A 16,269-nucleotide genomic window follows, 5' to 3' on the forward strand; every position below is an offset into this window, starting at 1 on the left:
GGGAATCGTAATAAGGAAGCCAGCGGCACAGACAGTTGCTCGTCTCGGGTTAGGTGCACAGAAGGTTACCTTCTTAGGTGGTTGTGCAAGACGCGCAAGGTTTTATGCTCAGTCAAATGAGCGAGGTAATCATAAAATGGAACTTAACTAAAATTAGCACTGACCATAGCTCCTGCTCCTGCCTCTGCCTGTCCTAAGGGGTTTGGCTCTGGCTGTTTTTGTTGTTGTTTTCCAAGTACCAGAGATCAATACAGGGCTTCATGCATACTGAGTAAGAGCCATGCCTTCTGAGCTACACTCCCACCCTGATTTCGGATGTTTTTCACGAGAGAGAGAGAGAGAGAGAGAGAGAGAGAGAGAGAGAGAGAGAGAGAGAGAGAGAGAGAGAGAGAGAGAGAGAGAGAGAGAGAGAGAGAGAGAGAGAGAGAGAGAGAGAGAGAGACCTTTTCTTGGGCCTTTTGGATATTTATGGAAGTCAGCGGGTTGCACGCATATAGGATAGCTTAGTATAAGCTCGCATACTGGTTCCGGATTTTGCAAGTGTTCGTTCTGGGTCCATCATAGGAGTGAGAAACCACTGTGAGCCCCTATAGCAGAGCAGGTAAGCAGGTTGTCAGGTCAAACAGGTGCCTTTAGGAAAGGGACAGGGCAGGGAAGGGAGGTTTTAAAGAAGGAGACAGGAGAATGAACCAGAGAAAGTAGAACGTCAAACGAATGGTTAGCGGAACTCTGGGAAAGAAAGGGTTAACTTGGGGTTCGCCCCCAAGAAGTCTACGGTAGTTGGCGACGGGAGGCGGGACTTGAGCTCAGCCCAGGAAAACAACAGGCCTTCTCCAGCACCTTCACGGTTAAGGAGGTGGGCCTCGAGGAGAGCCACGTGTCGAAGCGCAAGGCTATTGGTTCTCCCAGAGTTGTTTGTGCGCGACCATTGGCGACGTCGGGGCGCCGGGACAAGCCGATTGGCTAGGCGTTGGAGGCACCGCCAGGGCAAGGGTAGGGAGGAGGCGGCCGAAGACCGTCTCCCGGCTGAGCTGGGCCGAGCTGACGGCCGGTGCCAGCGCCTCCAGCCCCGGGACAGCAGCGGGAGCCAAGCCCGAGCCGCAGGCGCCGTCGCCATGCGCTGGGTCCGGGCGCTGTTGAAGAATGCGTCCCTGGCAGGGGCACCCAAGTACATCGAGCACTTCAGCAAGTTCTCCCCGTCCCCGTTGTCCATGAAGCAGTTTCTAGACTTCGGTACGGAGTCGGCGTAGGCGGGCACCGGGGACGGTGGGCGCGGGGAAGGAGACCCTGGCAATGAGAGGTTAACGTCGGAGGAAGAGGTCCTGGGTGGCAGGAGGGTTGGCTTGGAAGAGTATGGACAGGAATGGGTAAACGGCGAGGCCAACCTGGCTGCCCACAAAGAGTTAAGAGTGCCCCCTTCACAGTTAACTAAGAATGGGGGCGCGGAGAAAGCGTTGCGAGGGATCGTGGAGAGTAAGAGGCAGTGAGGGCATAGGACCCTATCCAGACATGACAGAGTTAGTGGGCGATCCCGGCCACTGAGAGTGGGCAGCCAGGAGTAAACAGGGGACGTGCTGCTGGAGTGCTAAGGAGATTCAGCCATCTGGAAGACCTGTGCAGTGCACGAAGGGCGGGGTACTTCTGAACAGAGCAAGGGAGAAATGCCAAGGCAGGTGGGAAGGGGGCCCCTTGAGTAGGAGGTGCTAACAGGGGGAGCTCCCCTGACTGGTGAGCCTCCACCCACTGCAGCTGCCCACTGGGCAAGGACACTTGAAGATCAAATCTGTTCTGGCCTGGCAGCGGTTCCTAGCTGGGCAGAGCCCAACTTACCATGAGGTAGTCAGGTGGCTTTCACCCTCCCATGGCTACCCCTGGGTTTCTGAAGATCACCCACTCGGTATTCTGAGGGTGGAGGTGGCTTTGGGGCAGGAGAAAGCTTTGTGGAGTGGTGGATGGAGACGTTGTGTGGCCCCCATCTGTCTGCAGGGTATTCCCTGGTGCCAGCTGGTGTCGGGAGTGGACCCAGGTTTCTCAAGAGTTGACTGTGTCACAGGACAGGAAGATGGCCGACAGGACTTGGGCACCTGTTTTCCAGGATATGCCTTGGTTACTCCCAGTTCAGTTGGAGTTGTGAGCTTTGCTTGTGTAGGAAATCCTCCAGGGCCCACTCCAAGTCCCCGCTAAATGCCACAGCTAGAAGGGACTTGGCCGTAGTCCGGTCCACCTGTATGGGGAAAACTGCTGATGATATACAGTAAGTTACAGAGGCATCGCCTGCTGTTGATCCTAGGTCTCCTGTCTCTAGCTGACACAGCTCATTCCTCTACTGCCTGTTAATCTTGACCCTGGACCAAGGTCCCCATTTTACTCACAGATGGTCATTAACATGGCCAATTCTACATTGGCATTCATCTGTCTCCTCAGCCTAGATGAGGTGGCCTGCCTCAGGGATAATGCTGAATTCCTACAGTCCTGGGAACCTAGTCCTAGCACCCCAAGGAGAAAAGGATTTCTTAGGTGCCTCTGCACCTTGGGCTAGCCCCCCTGCGATGAGTGCCCACCTAGAGAGATGGAAAGGAAAGTGAGGTGAATCAGGCTAGAACAGTTCAGAGTCAGCCCCAGGAACATCTTGTTTCCCTGGTTAACAAACAGGGTTTTCACTGAGGGTCAGTGGGTGATACATTCACCTGAAGTGACGTCCAGGTGGTAGGATGTCTGGGGAAGACTCAAACATCGCAAGGCTAGGAGGGCTACCTTGCTGTGTGCCACAGATAGGTCCCATGGTCATTTCAGCCTGCCCAGTTTCCACATGCGGGACTGTCCCCATGATTTGCAGCTATTGATCGACCGACCCCTCTGTCATCCTCAGGATCCAGCAATGCCTGCGAGAAGACGTCATTCACTTTCCTCCGGCAGGAGCTGCCTGTTCGCCTGGCCAACATCATGAAAGAGATCAACCTGCTTCCTGACCGAGTGCTGGGCACCCCATCGGTGCAGCTGGTGCAGAGCTGGTGAGGTCCCCCTCACATAGTACCACCCCTCCATCCTCACCGTGTTCCTCCGTTCTTGTGTCAGAAGCTAGGACAGAGGCAAGGCATAGGGGCCCCAAGAGGCTGGAGAGTTAGCCAGGATCACGTGGACGTCCTCAGCCTGAGCAGGGTCAAAGGTCAAGCTCAGTCTGTGGGTCACCATCCCACTTTCCCTGGGGATTTAGGGTCCATTCAAGAAAGCGTAGCTTTCAAAGTCAAGAGCAGAAGTCATGCTGACATCAGCAGTAACCCCTGGCCTGCTCAGTAACTTGGGAAAACAAGAAGAAGAAGAAGAAAAAAGGTGAAGATTCAGTTATTCAGGTGGCAAATCTAACTTGTCTTGAATGTTGAAGAAACAGTTAAAAACAGACAATACAGTCCCTTCCCAAAGAGTTCAGAGGGCAAGGATCGAAAGTTCATTACAGGTAGCTGTAGGGACATTGCTGAGTGACTGGCGGCCAGATAGCCTCACATGAAACATAAACAAAGGTGTGTCTGTCACTGGGCACGTCCCTGGCTGATCATCAAGAGACTTTTGTGACAACTGGGCAGCAACCTAGTCATAGGATTTGCAACATGGGATGACTGAGGATTCCCTGGGGCTCGGCAGGATCATACCTGTGGTCCCAACACTATCCTGTGGCTAAGCAGGTGGCAGCAGCTAACTGTGCGGCTCTGGGATAAAAGCTGCCTTTGCCCTGAGCTGTTCCTCTGCAGCTGAAACAATAGATCTAGGCAGCACTGGTAGTACAGGCCTAGTAATCGCAGCTCAGAGGCTGAGGGTGGACAATCGCGATTGTAAGGCCAGCCTGAAGAACTTAGGGAGACCCTGTCTCAAAACGAACAAAGGGCTGGCTGTAGCTCAGTGGGAAAGCACTTGCCTGGTATAGATGAGGCCCTGTGTTCAAGTCTCAATATCACACACACAGACAAACACCAAGACAGCAGCAGCTTCCCACGAGGAGCCCAAGGCGTTCCTGGGAGACTGCCAAGACAGGCTAAACAAAATGCAATACAAACACGTGGAGGAGTCACGATCGTGGAAGGTTCCATTTTTCTTTTTAAATGAAAGACGTCATTGATTATGACGTCTCCCACTTACAGAAGGGTAGAATGTTCTTTTGACACCTGGAAAGCACAAAAGTGTAGACAGAACATGTCTACCGTTACCCTCCTTCATACCAGCCCCTGCTAGGATGTCCTGCGGGTTTCCGATGCCCTTCCAGCATTGAGTCTGTGCGTGGATATGTCTCTCCCTGGTTTATTCTAGAGAGACGGGCTCCGGTAAGGGATAGCATTGTACACACCAGGCCAGGTGCGTTGTAGGTATGCAGTGTGTGCTAACTGATGTCATGAGGAAAACTGAGCAGGGTGGAAACAATTCCAGTCTTCCTGGTGGTTGGCAGGTTGAAGCAGGAAGATAATGAGTTCAGGTGTTCAAGACCAGCTCAGGCACTGTTTGAAGCCAAAACACGTGGGAAAACTGAAAAGTATACACGGAAGGACTTGGATACTCAGAGCTAGACAGGAGGGGCTTTGAATAGACCCAAGAAGGTGACGGGTGGGTGGAGGGCAGGGTTTGAATTTCAGGTGGCCCAACTAAGTTACCTGTCATTGAGCCCTTACTAGGACGTCCAAGACCTCTGAGCCAGTCTGCGTGTCTTCCCACAGGGTGGCGGGGCTGTTGGGAGAAACCAGAAAGTACCATCTGTTCTCCCAGCCCTCCTCCAGTCTGTCCAGCTGACTGGAGTGGCTGACTAACCAGCTGGTCCCTGACTTCACAACAAGATCTCTCAGACCCTTCCCAAGAAACTGTTTTCTGAGGTAGCCAGGAAGGTTGACAAATGGAGGACCAGAGGAGGGCAAGAGTTTGCTGAACAGGGAGGCATAGCTTGAATTATTTTCCCCTCAAAGCTTGGAAGGAATGCCAGGGCACAGCAGGGAGGGGTAGAGCCAGAGAAAACACTTCTTGCAGCGCAGGATTCAGCGTGCAGGAGGGCATTGCCAAGGGGTGGTCGGTCATCCTGGTACACTAAAGAGAGACGCTGAGCGGGGTTGCAGAGCCAGTGGGCCGCAACCACAGCAAGAGAAGCTAACATGGCGGAACAGGAAGGACTTGCTCTCTATGAGAGAATGAGTGCAGTTTTTCTTCTAGGATAAACTCAAGGGGGCTGAGATGGTGGAGTGACGGAGGTGGGCAGGGCCTTCACAAGAAGAGGAACAAGGCCTGACTTCACAGAGAGCCTGGGAAGAGGGCCTCTAGCCTGAGTCTGATGACTTAGAGAGCAGAACCTGCCCTTGGGGATGTGGGGTGAGGGGTGCACAGAGGGAGGGAGCTGTTGGCAGCCCAGTAGTTACTACACAGTCATAGTTAATGGAGAGCGCTCGAGGCCTGGGCTGACACTCAACATGATAACTTCCCAGTTCAGAATAAACCGGATCAACTCTTAGCCTGCTCAGGCTTGGAGGAATGGGGCTATATTTGGGGGGGTGGTTACCAGAAGGTGGGGCTGCCTCCTAGGCTTAGCAACAGCATGTGTGACCTATGTGACGGTAGAGTCTTGATAGGTACCCTACACTACAGGACAGTAGGGCTTTCCTGGGCTCAGCTTCCTGGGCTGTATAGTGGAGTCCCGTGCTGTTTCTCAGGGTCCTGTGTTACTGAGAATGTAGAGCACATTGTCTCTGTTAGGGTTACCCTTGCTGTGACTGTGGCCACAAGCACGGCAAGGAAAGGGTTTATGCAGTGTGTACTTCCACATCATAGTCCATCACTGAAGAAGTCAGTACTGGATTGCTTCCTGTGGCTTGTGCAGCTTGCTCTCTGACAGGACCCAGGACCACTAGTCCAGGAATGGCACCACTCAAATGGGCTATTCCCTACAGCTCAGTGTTCCGGAGACATTTTCTCACTTGAGGCTCCCTCCTCTTTGACATCTCTTGTTTGTGTCAAACTGACATAAAAGTAGCCAGCACACACATCTAGAACAGTACCGGCCTCAGTCCTATGCTCCTGGGCAGCTGTACCTGCAGGTCAAAGGTGACGCAATTATGTCAGAGGTCTCAGAGGCAGCACATCAATGAGAACACAGGGTAGACGCCCCCCTCCCCAAGACTAACACACCTGAGGGCTCGTGGAGTATCAGGGTCCCTCTGTTTGCTAATTCAGATGGTCCTGTAATCTGGATGGCATCTCCTAGCGTGTCTCCTCCTCATCTCCAGATGAGAGACGGAGGCTCAGGAAGTGGGGCATCTTGGCTAAGGTTGGTTAGGGAGTCCTGGTGGATCTGGGATTCAGATTCAGGCCCATGGGTTCTGGAGGCTGCATTTGAGGGACAGGAAAGTTTGGTATGGGGTCATGTCACAGGGCAATGATTTCCACGTTCCCATGCAAGCCTGGGGATAAGTAGGGCTCGCCTACAGAATGGAATGTCTCCTAGTGATGCCAAGGTGCACAGGGGTATCCAGTGGACCCTCTCGGGAGGAAGACCACCTGAAGAGGCGTGGATAGGCAGAGGGTGCTTCCCCAAACACAGCCAGTGAGCCACTGCTGTCGCTGGGTTTTGTAGAGTTGTAAGGGGTGTGTGGGAGCGGATGATTCGGTGGGTATGTATGTATGTGTGTGAGAGTGGACATCCTTCTCCCTGGATTGTCCACAGGGTATGGTATGTGGACCCCAAGCCCTGCCTGGGAAGAGTCCCACTCCCATCCCACAAAAGCCAGCAAGCCCTTGTCTTGAGCAGAATGAGGGGCAGAAGGTCCATAGACAAGAGGTGGAGCCTGCACTAAACTAGTCAGTTCCTCAGTACACCAGCATGCCTGGCCTAGTAGTCTCACAGGGAGTTATATCACCCCAAGGCTTTTTTTTAAAACTGTTATTTATTTTTAAAGATTTATTTATTTATTATATGTAAGTACATTGTAGCTGTCTTCAGACACTCCAGAAAAGTGAGTCAGATCTCATTAAGGATGGTTGTGAGCCACCATGTGGTTGCTGGGGTTTGAACTCCAGACCTTCGGAAGAGCAGTCAGGTGCTCTTACCCACTGAGCCATCTCACCAGCCCTCCCCAAGGCGATTTTAAAGCTAAGCTCTACCCAATCCTGAGTCCTGAGCTTCCGGCTGTGAAGCACATTTTGCAGTTGGGCTGGAACATCCCGGTGGCCTTCAGTGAATAGCCAGTGTCCAAACCCAAGCCCACTGGCCATTCACAGAGTGACTCCAGATGGGGGCTACGTCTGCCCTCGCCCTTTGTGCGAGTAGCCACCCTCCTCCCTCCCATGACTGCGGTCTGGTTCACACTGTTGTCCGTGGGCGGCAGCTGTTGATGCTGCTACACACCCACAGATGCACACTCTTTCCATTTACACACTTATTCCTGTGGCTCAGCCGTCTCTCTGCTCCCACACAGTGCCTGCAGGTGGCTGCGTGCCCTCCTCCCTCTTCTAGTTCTACTACCCGCCTCTCCCCTCGGGCCTGCATTCCACTCCCTGGAGGGTATCGGCTAGGGAGTGGGTGTGTGTCTCTGTTATACTGGGGCATTGGAGACACTAGATTTTACCAAGAAGGAGGTGGGTAGATTAGACTCTAGGCTGTCTCCTCTCAACTTGGACTCATACTGTGCCTTAACCTCTCCCTGGCTCTGGAGAGGGGCTACCCAAGGGTCAGCATAACCCTACCTCAGTGTCTCTCTCTCTGGAGGATCTAGTTGTATCCCAATCCCAGGGTGACATGGAAGGCCAGGCCTACGGGCACCTTAGGGCTAGCTACCAAGGGCCCTGAGCAGAAGCAGCCTCCCCTGTTCTTCCCTGGAGAATCAGGAGCACACCCAGCATTTTTTCCCTATGGAAAATGGCCCCTTGAGGGACATACAGGGATGTCAGTCTCCAGTGTCCCCACAGCAACCCCGCGACAGTTTTGACTTTTGTCAAAGGATCCAGGTGGCCCTTGTTCCACAGTAGTAGCCATGTCACCAGTTCTATGTCTTCTCCTGAAAGTTCACTCTACAGCCCTGCCCGGCCTTGGAAGCTAGGACTGTGCCTGTTTATATCTCTGGGCGTGCACAGAGCATCCTACTTCTGAGAACCTTTCCTAGTTGGAGAGGAGACCTGCCCCGCCCACCAGGCCTAGAGGTGGAACAGTCGGAACGGCTCACCCACATCCACCACCTCTGGGCAAGCACAGAGCCTACTGCTTCTGGCCTTTTGGGGCCCTGCCCCCCGTGGATCTTGAGGAGGGGTCATGTGGCCCACCCTCCATCTGCTCTGTCCTTTCCTCTCCCCCGCCCCCCCCCCATACACATTCACACTTGTAGCTTCTCTTCCAAGTCCCCTCTCCCTCAAAGCCCCCTCACCTATTAGTGATCAAAGGCCCTGTGTGGGCCTCTGAGCCCAGATAGGCAGCAGTGATGATGAGGGCACAGAAGTAGCTCAGTGAACGCCAGCTGCCATGCCTGTCTAAGGAGACTAAGGTCTTCCTGATGCAGGTATCTGGGCAGGGGTGAAGGGAGACTGTCAGGAAGCTGGCTTCTTCATTTATCCCATCCACAGCGATCCCCGTAGGTATTGTGTTAGGTTCTGGCTGGGACGAAGAGGAAGGAGCCCCAGACCAAGCCTGCTCCTGCTCCCTTCGCCGAATAGCCCAAGGTGCCGCAGTAGTGGAGCTGAGTGGGTGTGCTCAGCTGGAGACAGGTTTTGAGTGGCCATCATTCAGCGCATTCACTGCACAGTGAGAGATAAGGATAAGAACTCCCACCTTTCCTAGTGAGAAAACAAGCCCAGAGAAGTGCCACAGCTAACCCAGGACCACAGTGGAACCCAGCGGCACCAGCAAAGAGCAGCAGTTGTGGGGTGCAAAGAGCAGGGCATTCTACACAGAAAGGGAGGCCGGGGTGAGACCGGAGCAACGGCAGCCCTGTCAGTGGCAGGAGCTCTGGAGCTCCACAAGGCTCGGCTGTGCTCCCACCCAGCGGGGGCACTGCTGTGGGGCCCATTCCTTCCTCTCTTCTCAGAGCTCTGGGTGATTTCAAATAGGTCCAAACCTAGTGTCTCCGCTAGAGACACTGCTGGGCCTCAGGGGCTCCCATGACAGGACTCCAGGTAGCCCTCCCAGCCCTCAGACCAGAAGTGTTTCTGCCCTAGGCTCACAGTTCACATTTCCAGAATAAGACACAGGCTGGAGCAGGCCTGGAGGGGAAGCTAAGGTCGTGGTTCAGTCAGGCAAGGGGACAGTGACATCAGATTGGCACCATCTCCTGCCTCAGGCAGCCCTACCTCACTCACACCGCAGAAGCTCAGTGCTCAAGCCCCACATTCTTTATTCATTAACCTTTCCTAGTTGGAGAGGAGACCTGCCCCTCCCACCAGGCCTAGAGGTGGTACAGACCTCAGGGCTCACCCACACCCTCCCTGCTCATTGGCTTCGCAGAGCAGAATGAGCCTCCCTGGTCCTCCCTGAGGACAGAGCTAGCCACACCTACTCACCTTTTAAAATGAGGGTTCCCGAGGCAGGTCCCAGATCACTCTGGGAGAGGTGCTGTGTCAGCAGCTAACCTGCTGGCAGCACCCATGGTCCACTCGAAGCCTCAGCCCCCTATGGAGATACCAGGATCTTTGTCAGCAGAGGGGCTCAGCAAGGCAAGTAGATGTCTGAGCCCTCTGTTACTGTAGGACAGTTGGGCCTCAGACCCCTTGTTCTCTCCAGCCTCTAGAGAGGGGGTGATTTCTGGACCCTCCCACGGTTGCTGTTAATCGGGTTCCGGAGCAAAGACATGCACTGTTAAGGGAACTGACAAATTCAAGGTTTTACTAGTTGTCAGGGAGACCCAGAGCGGATAGAATGGGGTGTTGATTGTCAAGCCTGTTCAGCTCTGTGCGCCACCTACTATAGCATCTGAGGGGTGAGAGGGAACATTGTGTAGTCTCAGCTGAGCCTATGAACGTCTCTGCTTTCACACAGGTATGTCCAGAGTCTGCTGGACATCATGGAATTCCTGGACAAGGACCCCGAGGACCACCGGACTCTAAGCCAGTGAGTGAGCACCCTCTTTTAGGGGACAAGAAGGCAGGTGCAGGCAAGGACATCTTGGTCAGGGCCACAAGGATGGAATGCCAGCTGGGTACAGGGAAAGGCCCTGCCTTCAGGGATGTGCCAAGAAAGGGGGAAGGCAGGCTACTTCTGGGAAATCCAGATCTGCTGCGAGAGATGAGAATGCTAATTATCAGTGTACCAAGAGGATGTGGGGGAACCCTGCCCCCAGAACAAACCTTCAGAGGAACCGAGAGCTTTAGCTGTAAACAGGAAGATGGATGGAGAGCTGGGACAGCAGTGGTGGGCTTCCAGTGGGTGAGAACCGTGTGTCTGTGGGTCTGGGGAGGAGAAAATGAAGGAACTGATAGGCTATTGGGAATAATGGAGAGCCAGGGTGTCCCCAAACCTGAGACTGGGTAGAGGCAAGTGTCTGCCTTCTCTGAAGGTTCACAGATGCCCTGGTCACCATCCGGAACCGGCACAATGACGTGGTGCCCACCATGGCACAGGGAGTGCTGGAGTACAAGGACACCTATGGCGATGACCCCGTCTCCAACCAGAACATCCAGTACTTCCTGGACCGCTTCTACCTCAGCCGCATCTCCATCCGAATGCTAATCAATCAACACAGTGAGTCCTGGCTGCTTCAGAGAGGGCAAGGGGCCCAGCAGGGCATGCCAAGAAGGGCACCGCCCCCACAAGAAAGCAGGCTCTCCACTTCAGCCTCTGGGCTCAGAGGCCTGAGTGACATTTGGGAACTGAAGAGTGTGGCTTAAGTCATGTGTCTATAACCCTAGTACATGGGAAGCTGAGGCAGGAGAATAGTATATGTTTGAGGCCAACCTCAAAAAAAGAAGTAAATAGAAAATTTAAAAAGTAATTGGTTCCCAAAGTAAAGTAAAAAGTACAACACTGAGTTGAAATTCTGTTGTTGTAAATATTTGTAAATGTCAAACATGCTACGTGTTCTGAAAACAATTATATTTATTTATTTATGCACATGTGCACATGTTGTGGGCAGAGAGCATCCTGCAGTTCACGTTCTCCTTCCATCATCTGGGCCTTGGGGATTGAACTCAAGTTGTCAGGCTAGGCTGCAAGCACCTTTACCCACTGAGCCACCTTGTGAGCCATTTACACATACTGTCCCCCACCCACCCCCACCCACACCCAACACATTAAGAACTCCATTGTATTAAAAAACGCTTTATCATTTACCCTTTCCTGTCCAGAGTTTTCTATGCTGGTTGACAAAGCAGAGCCACCCTAAGTTAAGTGAGTTCTTTATGTTCGAAGAAAAGCAAGCTGGTGGAAGCTATCTTACAGTATTGTGTGAAGATATGAAAGCAAAGCGTACATTCAGAGCTGGGCTTGGTGATGCACACCTTAAATCACAGTACTTGGGAGGCAGAGGCAGGTGGATTTCTGAATTCACAGCCAGCCTGGTCTACAGAGTGAGTTCCAGGACAGCCAGGGCTACACAGAGAAACCCTGTCTTGAAAAAAAAAAAAGAAAGAAAAAGAAAATACATACATACACACACACACATACATACATATATACATATGTGCACACACAGATACATGCATACACATACATACATACATACATACATGGATACACACATACATACATGGGTACACATACATACATGCACACATATACACATGTATATATAACACAATACATACACATATATACACACATATACACATATATACATACACATGTATACACACATACATATACACATACACATACATAAATACACATATATACATACACATGTATACACATATACATATACACATATACATACATAAACACACATATATACATACACACATACACATGTATACACACATATATACACATGTGCACACACATATATACATACATATATAATATACATGTATATACACATATACACACATGCACACAAAAATACACATATACATACACACATATACACACATACATATAGACATACATACATACACTCATACATATAGACATATATACACACACATATATAAACACATACATATATACATACACACATAATTCATACACTCATACATATATACATATATACACACATGTATACATACACACATAAACACATGCATACATGTATACATGCATATACATATACATACACTTAACAGGGTATGATGTGGAGAGGACTATGGAAGGACTTCTGTAAGGTGCAGAGGCTCTGGAAGGCCCAAGCTAGAGGGAAACAAGACTTGGGGGGCATGGTTAGCATGGACCATACAAAGGCCTACAGATGAGGTGAAGAGTGGGGTGTTTAGGAAGAGGGAGAACTAGATCCTGTGAACTTGCCAACCGCGCCCTTCCCTCTGCCCACAGCCCTCATCTTTGATGGCAGCACCAACCCAGCCCACCCCAAACACATTGGCAGCATCGATCCCAACTGCAGCGTGTCTGATGTGGTGAAAGGTAAGCCCCCCACCATAGGCCTGGCCCACAGAGGAGCTCCAGGGACCCCCTCCCAAATAGCCAGGTCAGAGGGTGATCCATTCCCAGCAGGTGGGGGCGCCATGTCAGTTTTCATGTCAGTGCCAAAGGGACTGCTGCTGGGTCAGCCACCCATAACCTGAGTGGTCCTGTCTCCTCCCAGATGCCTATGACATGGCTAAGCTCCTGTGTGACAAGTATTACATGGCTTCCCCTGACCTGGAGATCCAGGAAGTCAATGGTAAGCAAATGAGTGTGTGTACATGTGTATCTACATGTGTGTGCACATATGATTACACGTGTGTATGTGTATATGTATGTATGTGTGTGTGTACATGTATGTGTGCATGTACCCATGCAGGCCAGAGTAGGGGAGCTAGGAGGTCAGACTCCCCTAGAGAGGAGCTGCTCTGTATTATCAATTTGTTGGATAATTGCTCACTATTTGTTATACTTAACATGTAAAGACAGGCAAGGCCCCTGTCCTCACAGAGCGTACATTCTTGGTGCTAGGGAGGTTGGGACCTGTGATAGGTGACCACTGACCATGCAAATACACCAGCTAATTTGAAAACCTCACAAATGATAGGAGGGGACAGGATGTGGGGTAACAGGCCGGAGACTGTGGAGAGTGATGTGTGATGTCCCCAACCCAAGAACCTGCGTCTTCATCGAGAGATGCTTCCGGGTGGTCAGAGCCGGTACCCAGGCCTCCCATGCAGCTGGAAGGAAGGAAGAAGCAGGGTTGAACTTGGGGCTTCCAAGGGTTACTAGCTGTGGCTGCTCAGAGTGGGCCCAGCCACTTAGCCACCTAGGCTGGGTACAGCTGTGGAGAGAGGGAAGAAGGTCTGCTTTGAAGGTGACCTTGCTGTATGACTCCTGGCCCTGGTCTCTGTTCCCACAGCCACCAACGCCACCCAGCCCATCCACATGGTCTATGTCCCTTCCCACCTATACCACATGCTCTTTGAACTCTTTAAGGTAGGAGGTTACCCTTCTCGGGGGTGGGGGTCGGGGCTAGGAAGGGTCAGCCCTTGACCCCCAGCTTCAGCAGGCACCTTTGGGGCTGGCTTCTCTCACTGCATCATCCTTCATTCCCTTCCCAGAATGCCATGCGGGCCACTGTGGAAAGCCACGAGTCCAGCCTCACACTCCCCCCCATCAAGATTATGGTGGCCCTGGGCGAAGAAGATCTGTCCATCAAAGTATGTGACCCTTGACTTGGCCATGGGAGGTTACAGGGTGGGGCGGGGGGCAGAGGGAGGAGTGGAGCACATAACTTCGGAGGGTTTCTCACATGCCCCCTGCTCTCCCAGATGAGTGACCGAGGCGGGGGTGTCCCCTTGAGGAAAATCGAGAGGCTCTTCAGCTACATGTACTCCACAGCTCCCACACCCCAGCCTGGCACTGGGGGTACCCCGCTGGTGAGATAGATGCCTTCCTCCAGTCCCCTGGCTCCTGCTTTTTAAACTCCCAAGTATATCCCCCTCCCCACAGCCCACCCCATGGCTGTGTGGTGTGACAACAGTCTCCTGTTGTGACTCCAGGGCCTCCCATCTCTCTACCGCTTGCTAATAGCCCCCTGCCTGCTGATCATCTGCCCATCTGTTTAGCTGTCACTTCTCCTTGGTCCTCTCTCCTCTCTTTCTCCACCGCATTGCTAATTGCTGTCACCTCTGTCCCTGCTCCTGTGGAATAGGCAGTCCTGGGCTTAGGGAATAGACTTGAAGGAACTTTTAACCACTGGCCTGGGTAGAACTCTCCCGCCCAGACCAGCGTCTCTCCATGCATTCTCTGCAGTCCCCCTGCCTCCCACCTACTCCCATCTGCTTCAGAAATGTCCCTTTTCCACCCCTTCTTCAGCGCCCCTGCCTGTCCCCAGTCCAGCATTCCTGGCTCACTTTATGACCTGTGACTCCTCTGTAGGCTGGCTTTGGGTACGGACTCCCCATTTCCCGCCTCTACGCCAAGTACTTCCAGGGGGACTTGCAGCTTTTCTCTATGGAGGGCTTTGGGACAGATGCTGTCATCTATCTGAAGGTGAGGCCCGCCAGGGGCAAGCTGACTGCTAACAGGTTTCTACCCACCCCTCTGCCTTCCTGACTCCAAACTCAGTTCTTGGATCTCCAAGACTCAGAGGAGCCTTGGCTCCTCAAGCACTGTAACTGTAAACTACTGTGGTAGGCACCTTCAGGGGGTCTAAGGTCTGTGAGTAAGGCCCCTCTTCTGAGAAACCCTAGGCTAGAAGGAAGGGGACCTTACAGGTCTTGGACTTCAGTTGATCGGAGTAGTGTACCTTGGGGATTAATAGGGATCACACAGCCAAGCCTCCTCCCTCTTGATCCTTTTTGCCCCCCTGATCGTGGAGGGACCAGCTTCATGGAATGGGCCAGGGCAAGAGACAGAAGGCTCAGACTCTTTTAGGGGGCTTTTCCGGGTCTGGGGTAATGTCTCAGCTGATGCCTGGTTATGAGGCTGACTTAGACCTGGGTTAGGACTCCAAGGATGGAGACCATCAGGGCCTGGGTGGGAGAGGGTAGTAAGCTGGGGTGTGGGCAAGCAGGAGGTTAATGGTAATGCTCTCTAGGCCCTGTCCACGGACTCAGTGGAGCGCCTGCCTGTCTACAACAAGTCTGCCTGGCGCCACTACCAGACCATCCAGGAGGCCGGTGACTGGTGTGTGCCCAGCACAGAGCCCAAGAACACATCGACGTATCGGGTCAGCTAGGGGCCTTCCCTCCCTGGCACCTGTAGGATGCTGCCACCTCTGAATCCAGCCACCACAGGGACCCTCCCTATCTATCCCCTAGGGTACAAGGGGTGAAACTGGGTCTCCCTGATGGCCAGATCTGTCTTTGTAGAAATCTCAGTGGCCCAACTGTGGTGGTCCCTAAGTGCCAATATGTCTCTGTGGAGAAACCCTAGGGGGTTTCCCTGGAGCCCGGTTTCCATAGTGATGCTTGAGGATTGGGGATGGCTCTCCCTGATGGGGTGGCCCAGAGACACTTCTCCCAAGATCAGAGTTGTCTGTTTTCTACCAGAAGCCCTGTGTCCCCCTCACTGCCTGCATAGTCCTGGCCTTCCAAGTGGCTGCTCTGCTTGCCTTATGCCCACACACTGTACAGGCACATTTGGGCTGGGTTCTTTGTCAATGTTAAGGCGGATAGAGTGCCCTCAAGTCTGGAGAGGGACTGGGGGAAGATAGGGTCCACCCTTGACCCTGATCCTGCAGCCTCTATCTCTACTCTGGATGGTATGAAGTTGCAATTGGGAACTTGAGAGTGGGTAGCGGTTCTCACCAGGGGCCCACCCAGAAGGCAGGCCTAGGAGTAAGCTGCCCCCAAGGAGATCTTAACAATGTTTCTGTTTAGCCGCTTCCTAAAGCCTTGCCTTGCCCACCCAGCATGTCCTCACGTGCACACCTCCCCTGCCCAGTCCACACCCACCCTATGCTGCCTGAGCTTCAGACCCCACCCCACCCCACCCCTATGCCCACTATGTGTGCACAGGTGACTCACCCCTAGGACAACCCTATGTACATAGCCAGTTTTGTAATCTCAGAAGCCCCGCCCTTCCCCTCCGCACACAGGGGTTAAAGCCGTGTGCCCTCCCAGTGGCTGGGATGGTGACAGTGACATCCACAGTAAACAGATGAAATGTGACTGCTGCCTGGCTTCCTTGCTCGGGGAGGGGGAGCCCACACATGAAGCACCCGTGAAGACTGGTCCCCT

The 16,269-nt window shown here is 52.8% G+C and overlaps 1 protein-coding gene across 1 annotated transcript; it reads left to right on the forward strand.

Annotated features, from left to right (window-relative positions):
* The first annotated feature begins 969 nt into the window (after positions 1-969).
* Positions 970-16,200, forward strand: Pdk2 (pyruvate dehydrogenase kinase 2). Its single transcript, XM_021176814.3, has 11 exons — positions 970-1,233; positions 2,870-3,011; positions 9,986-10,057; positions 10,503-10,687; positions 12,431-12,520; positions 12,702-12,779; positions 13,443-13,519; positions 13,645-13,743; positions 13,855-13,962; positions 14,465-14,578; positions 15,126-16,200. The coding sequence occupies exons 1-11, from the start codon at positions 1,116-1,118 to the stop codon at positions 15,264-15,266; spliced, it is 1,224 nt and encodes a 407-aa protein (XP_021032473.1). The 5' UTR covers positions 970-1,115; the 3' UTR covers positions 15,267-16,200.
* The last annotated feature ends 69 nt before the right edge of the window (positions 16,201-16,269 follow it).

Source organism: Mus caroli, unplaced genomic scaffold (assembly GCF_978045245.1).
Source record: "Mus caroli unplaced genomic scaffold, Mus_caroli_1 scaffold_13, whole genome shotgun sequence".
NCBI lineage: Eukaryota > Metazoa > Chordata > Mammalia > Rodentia > Muridae > Mus > Mus caroli.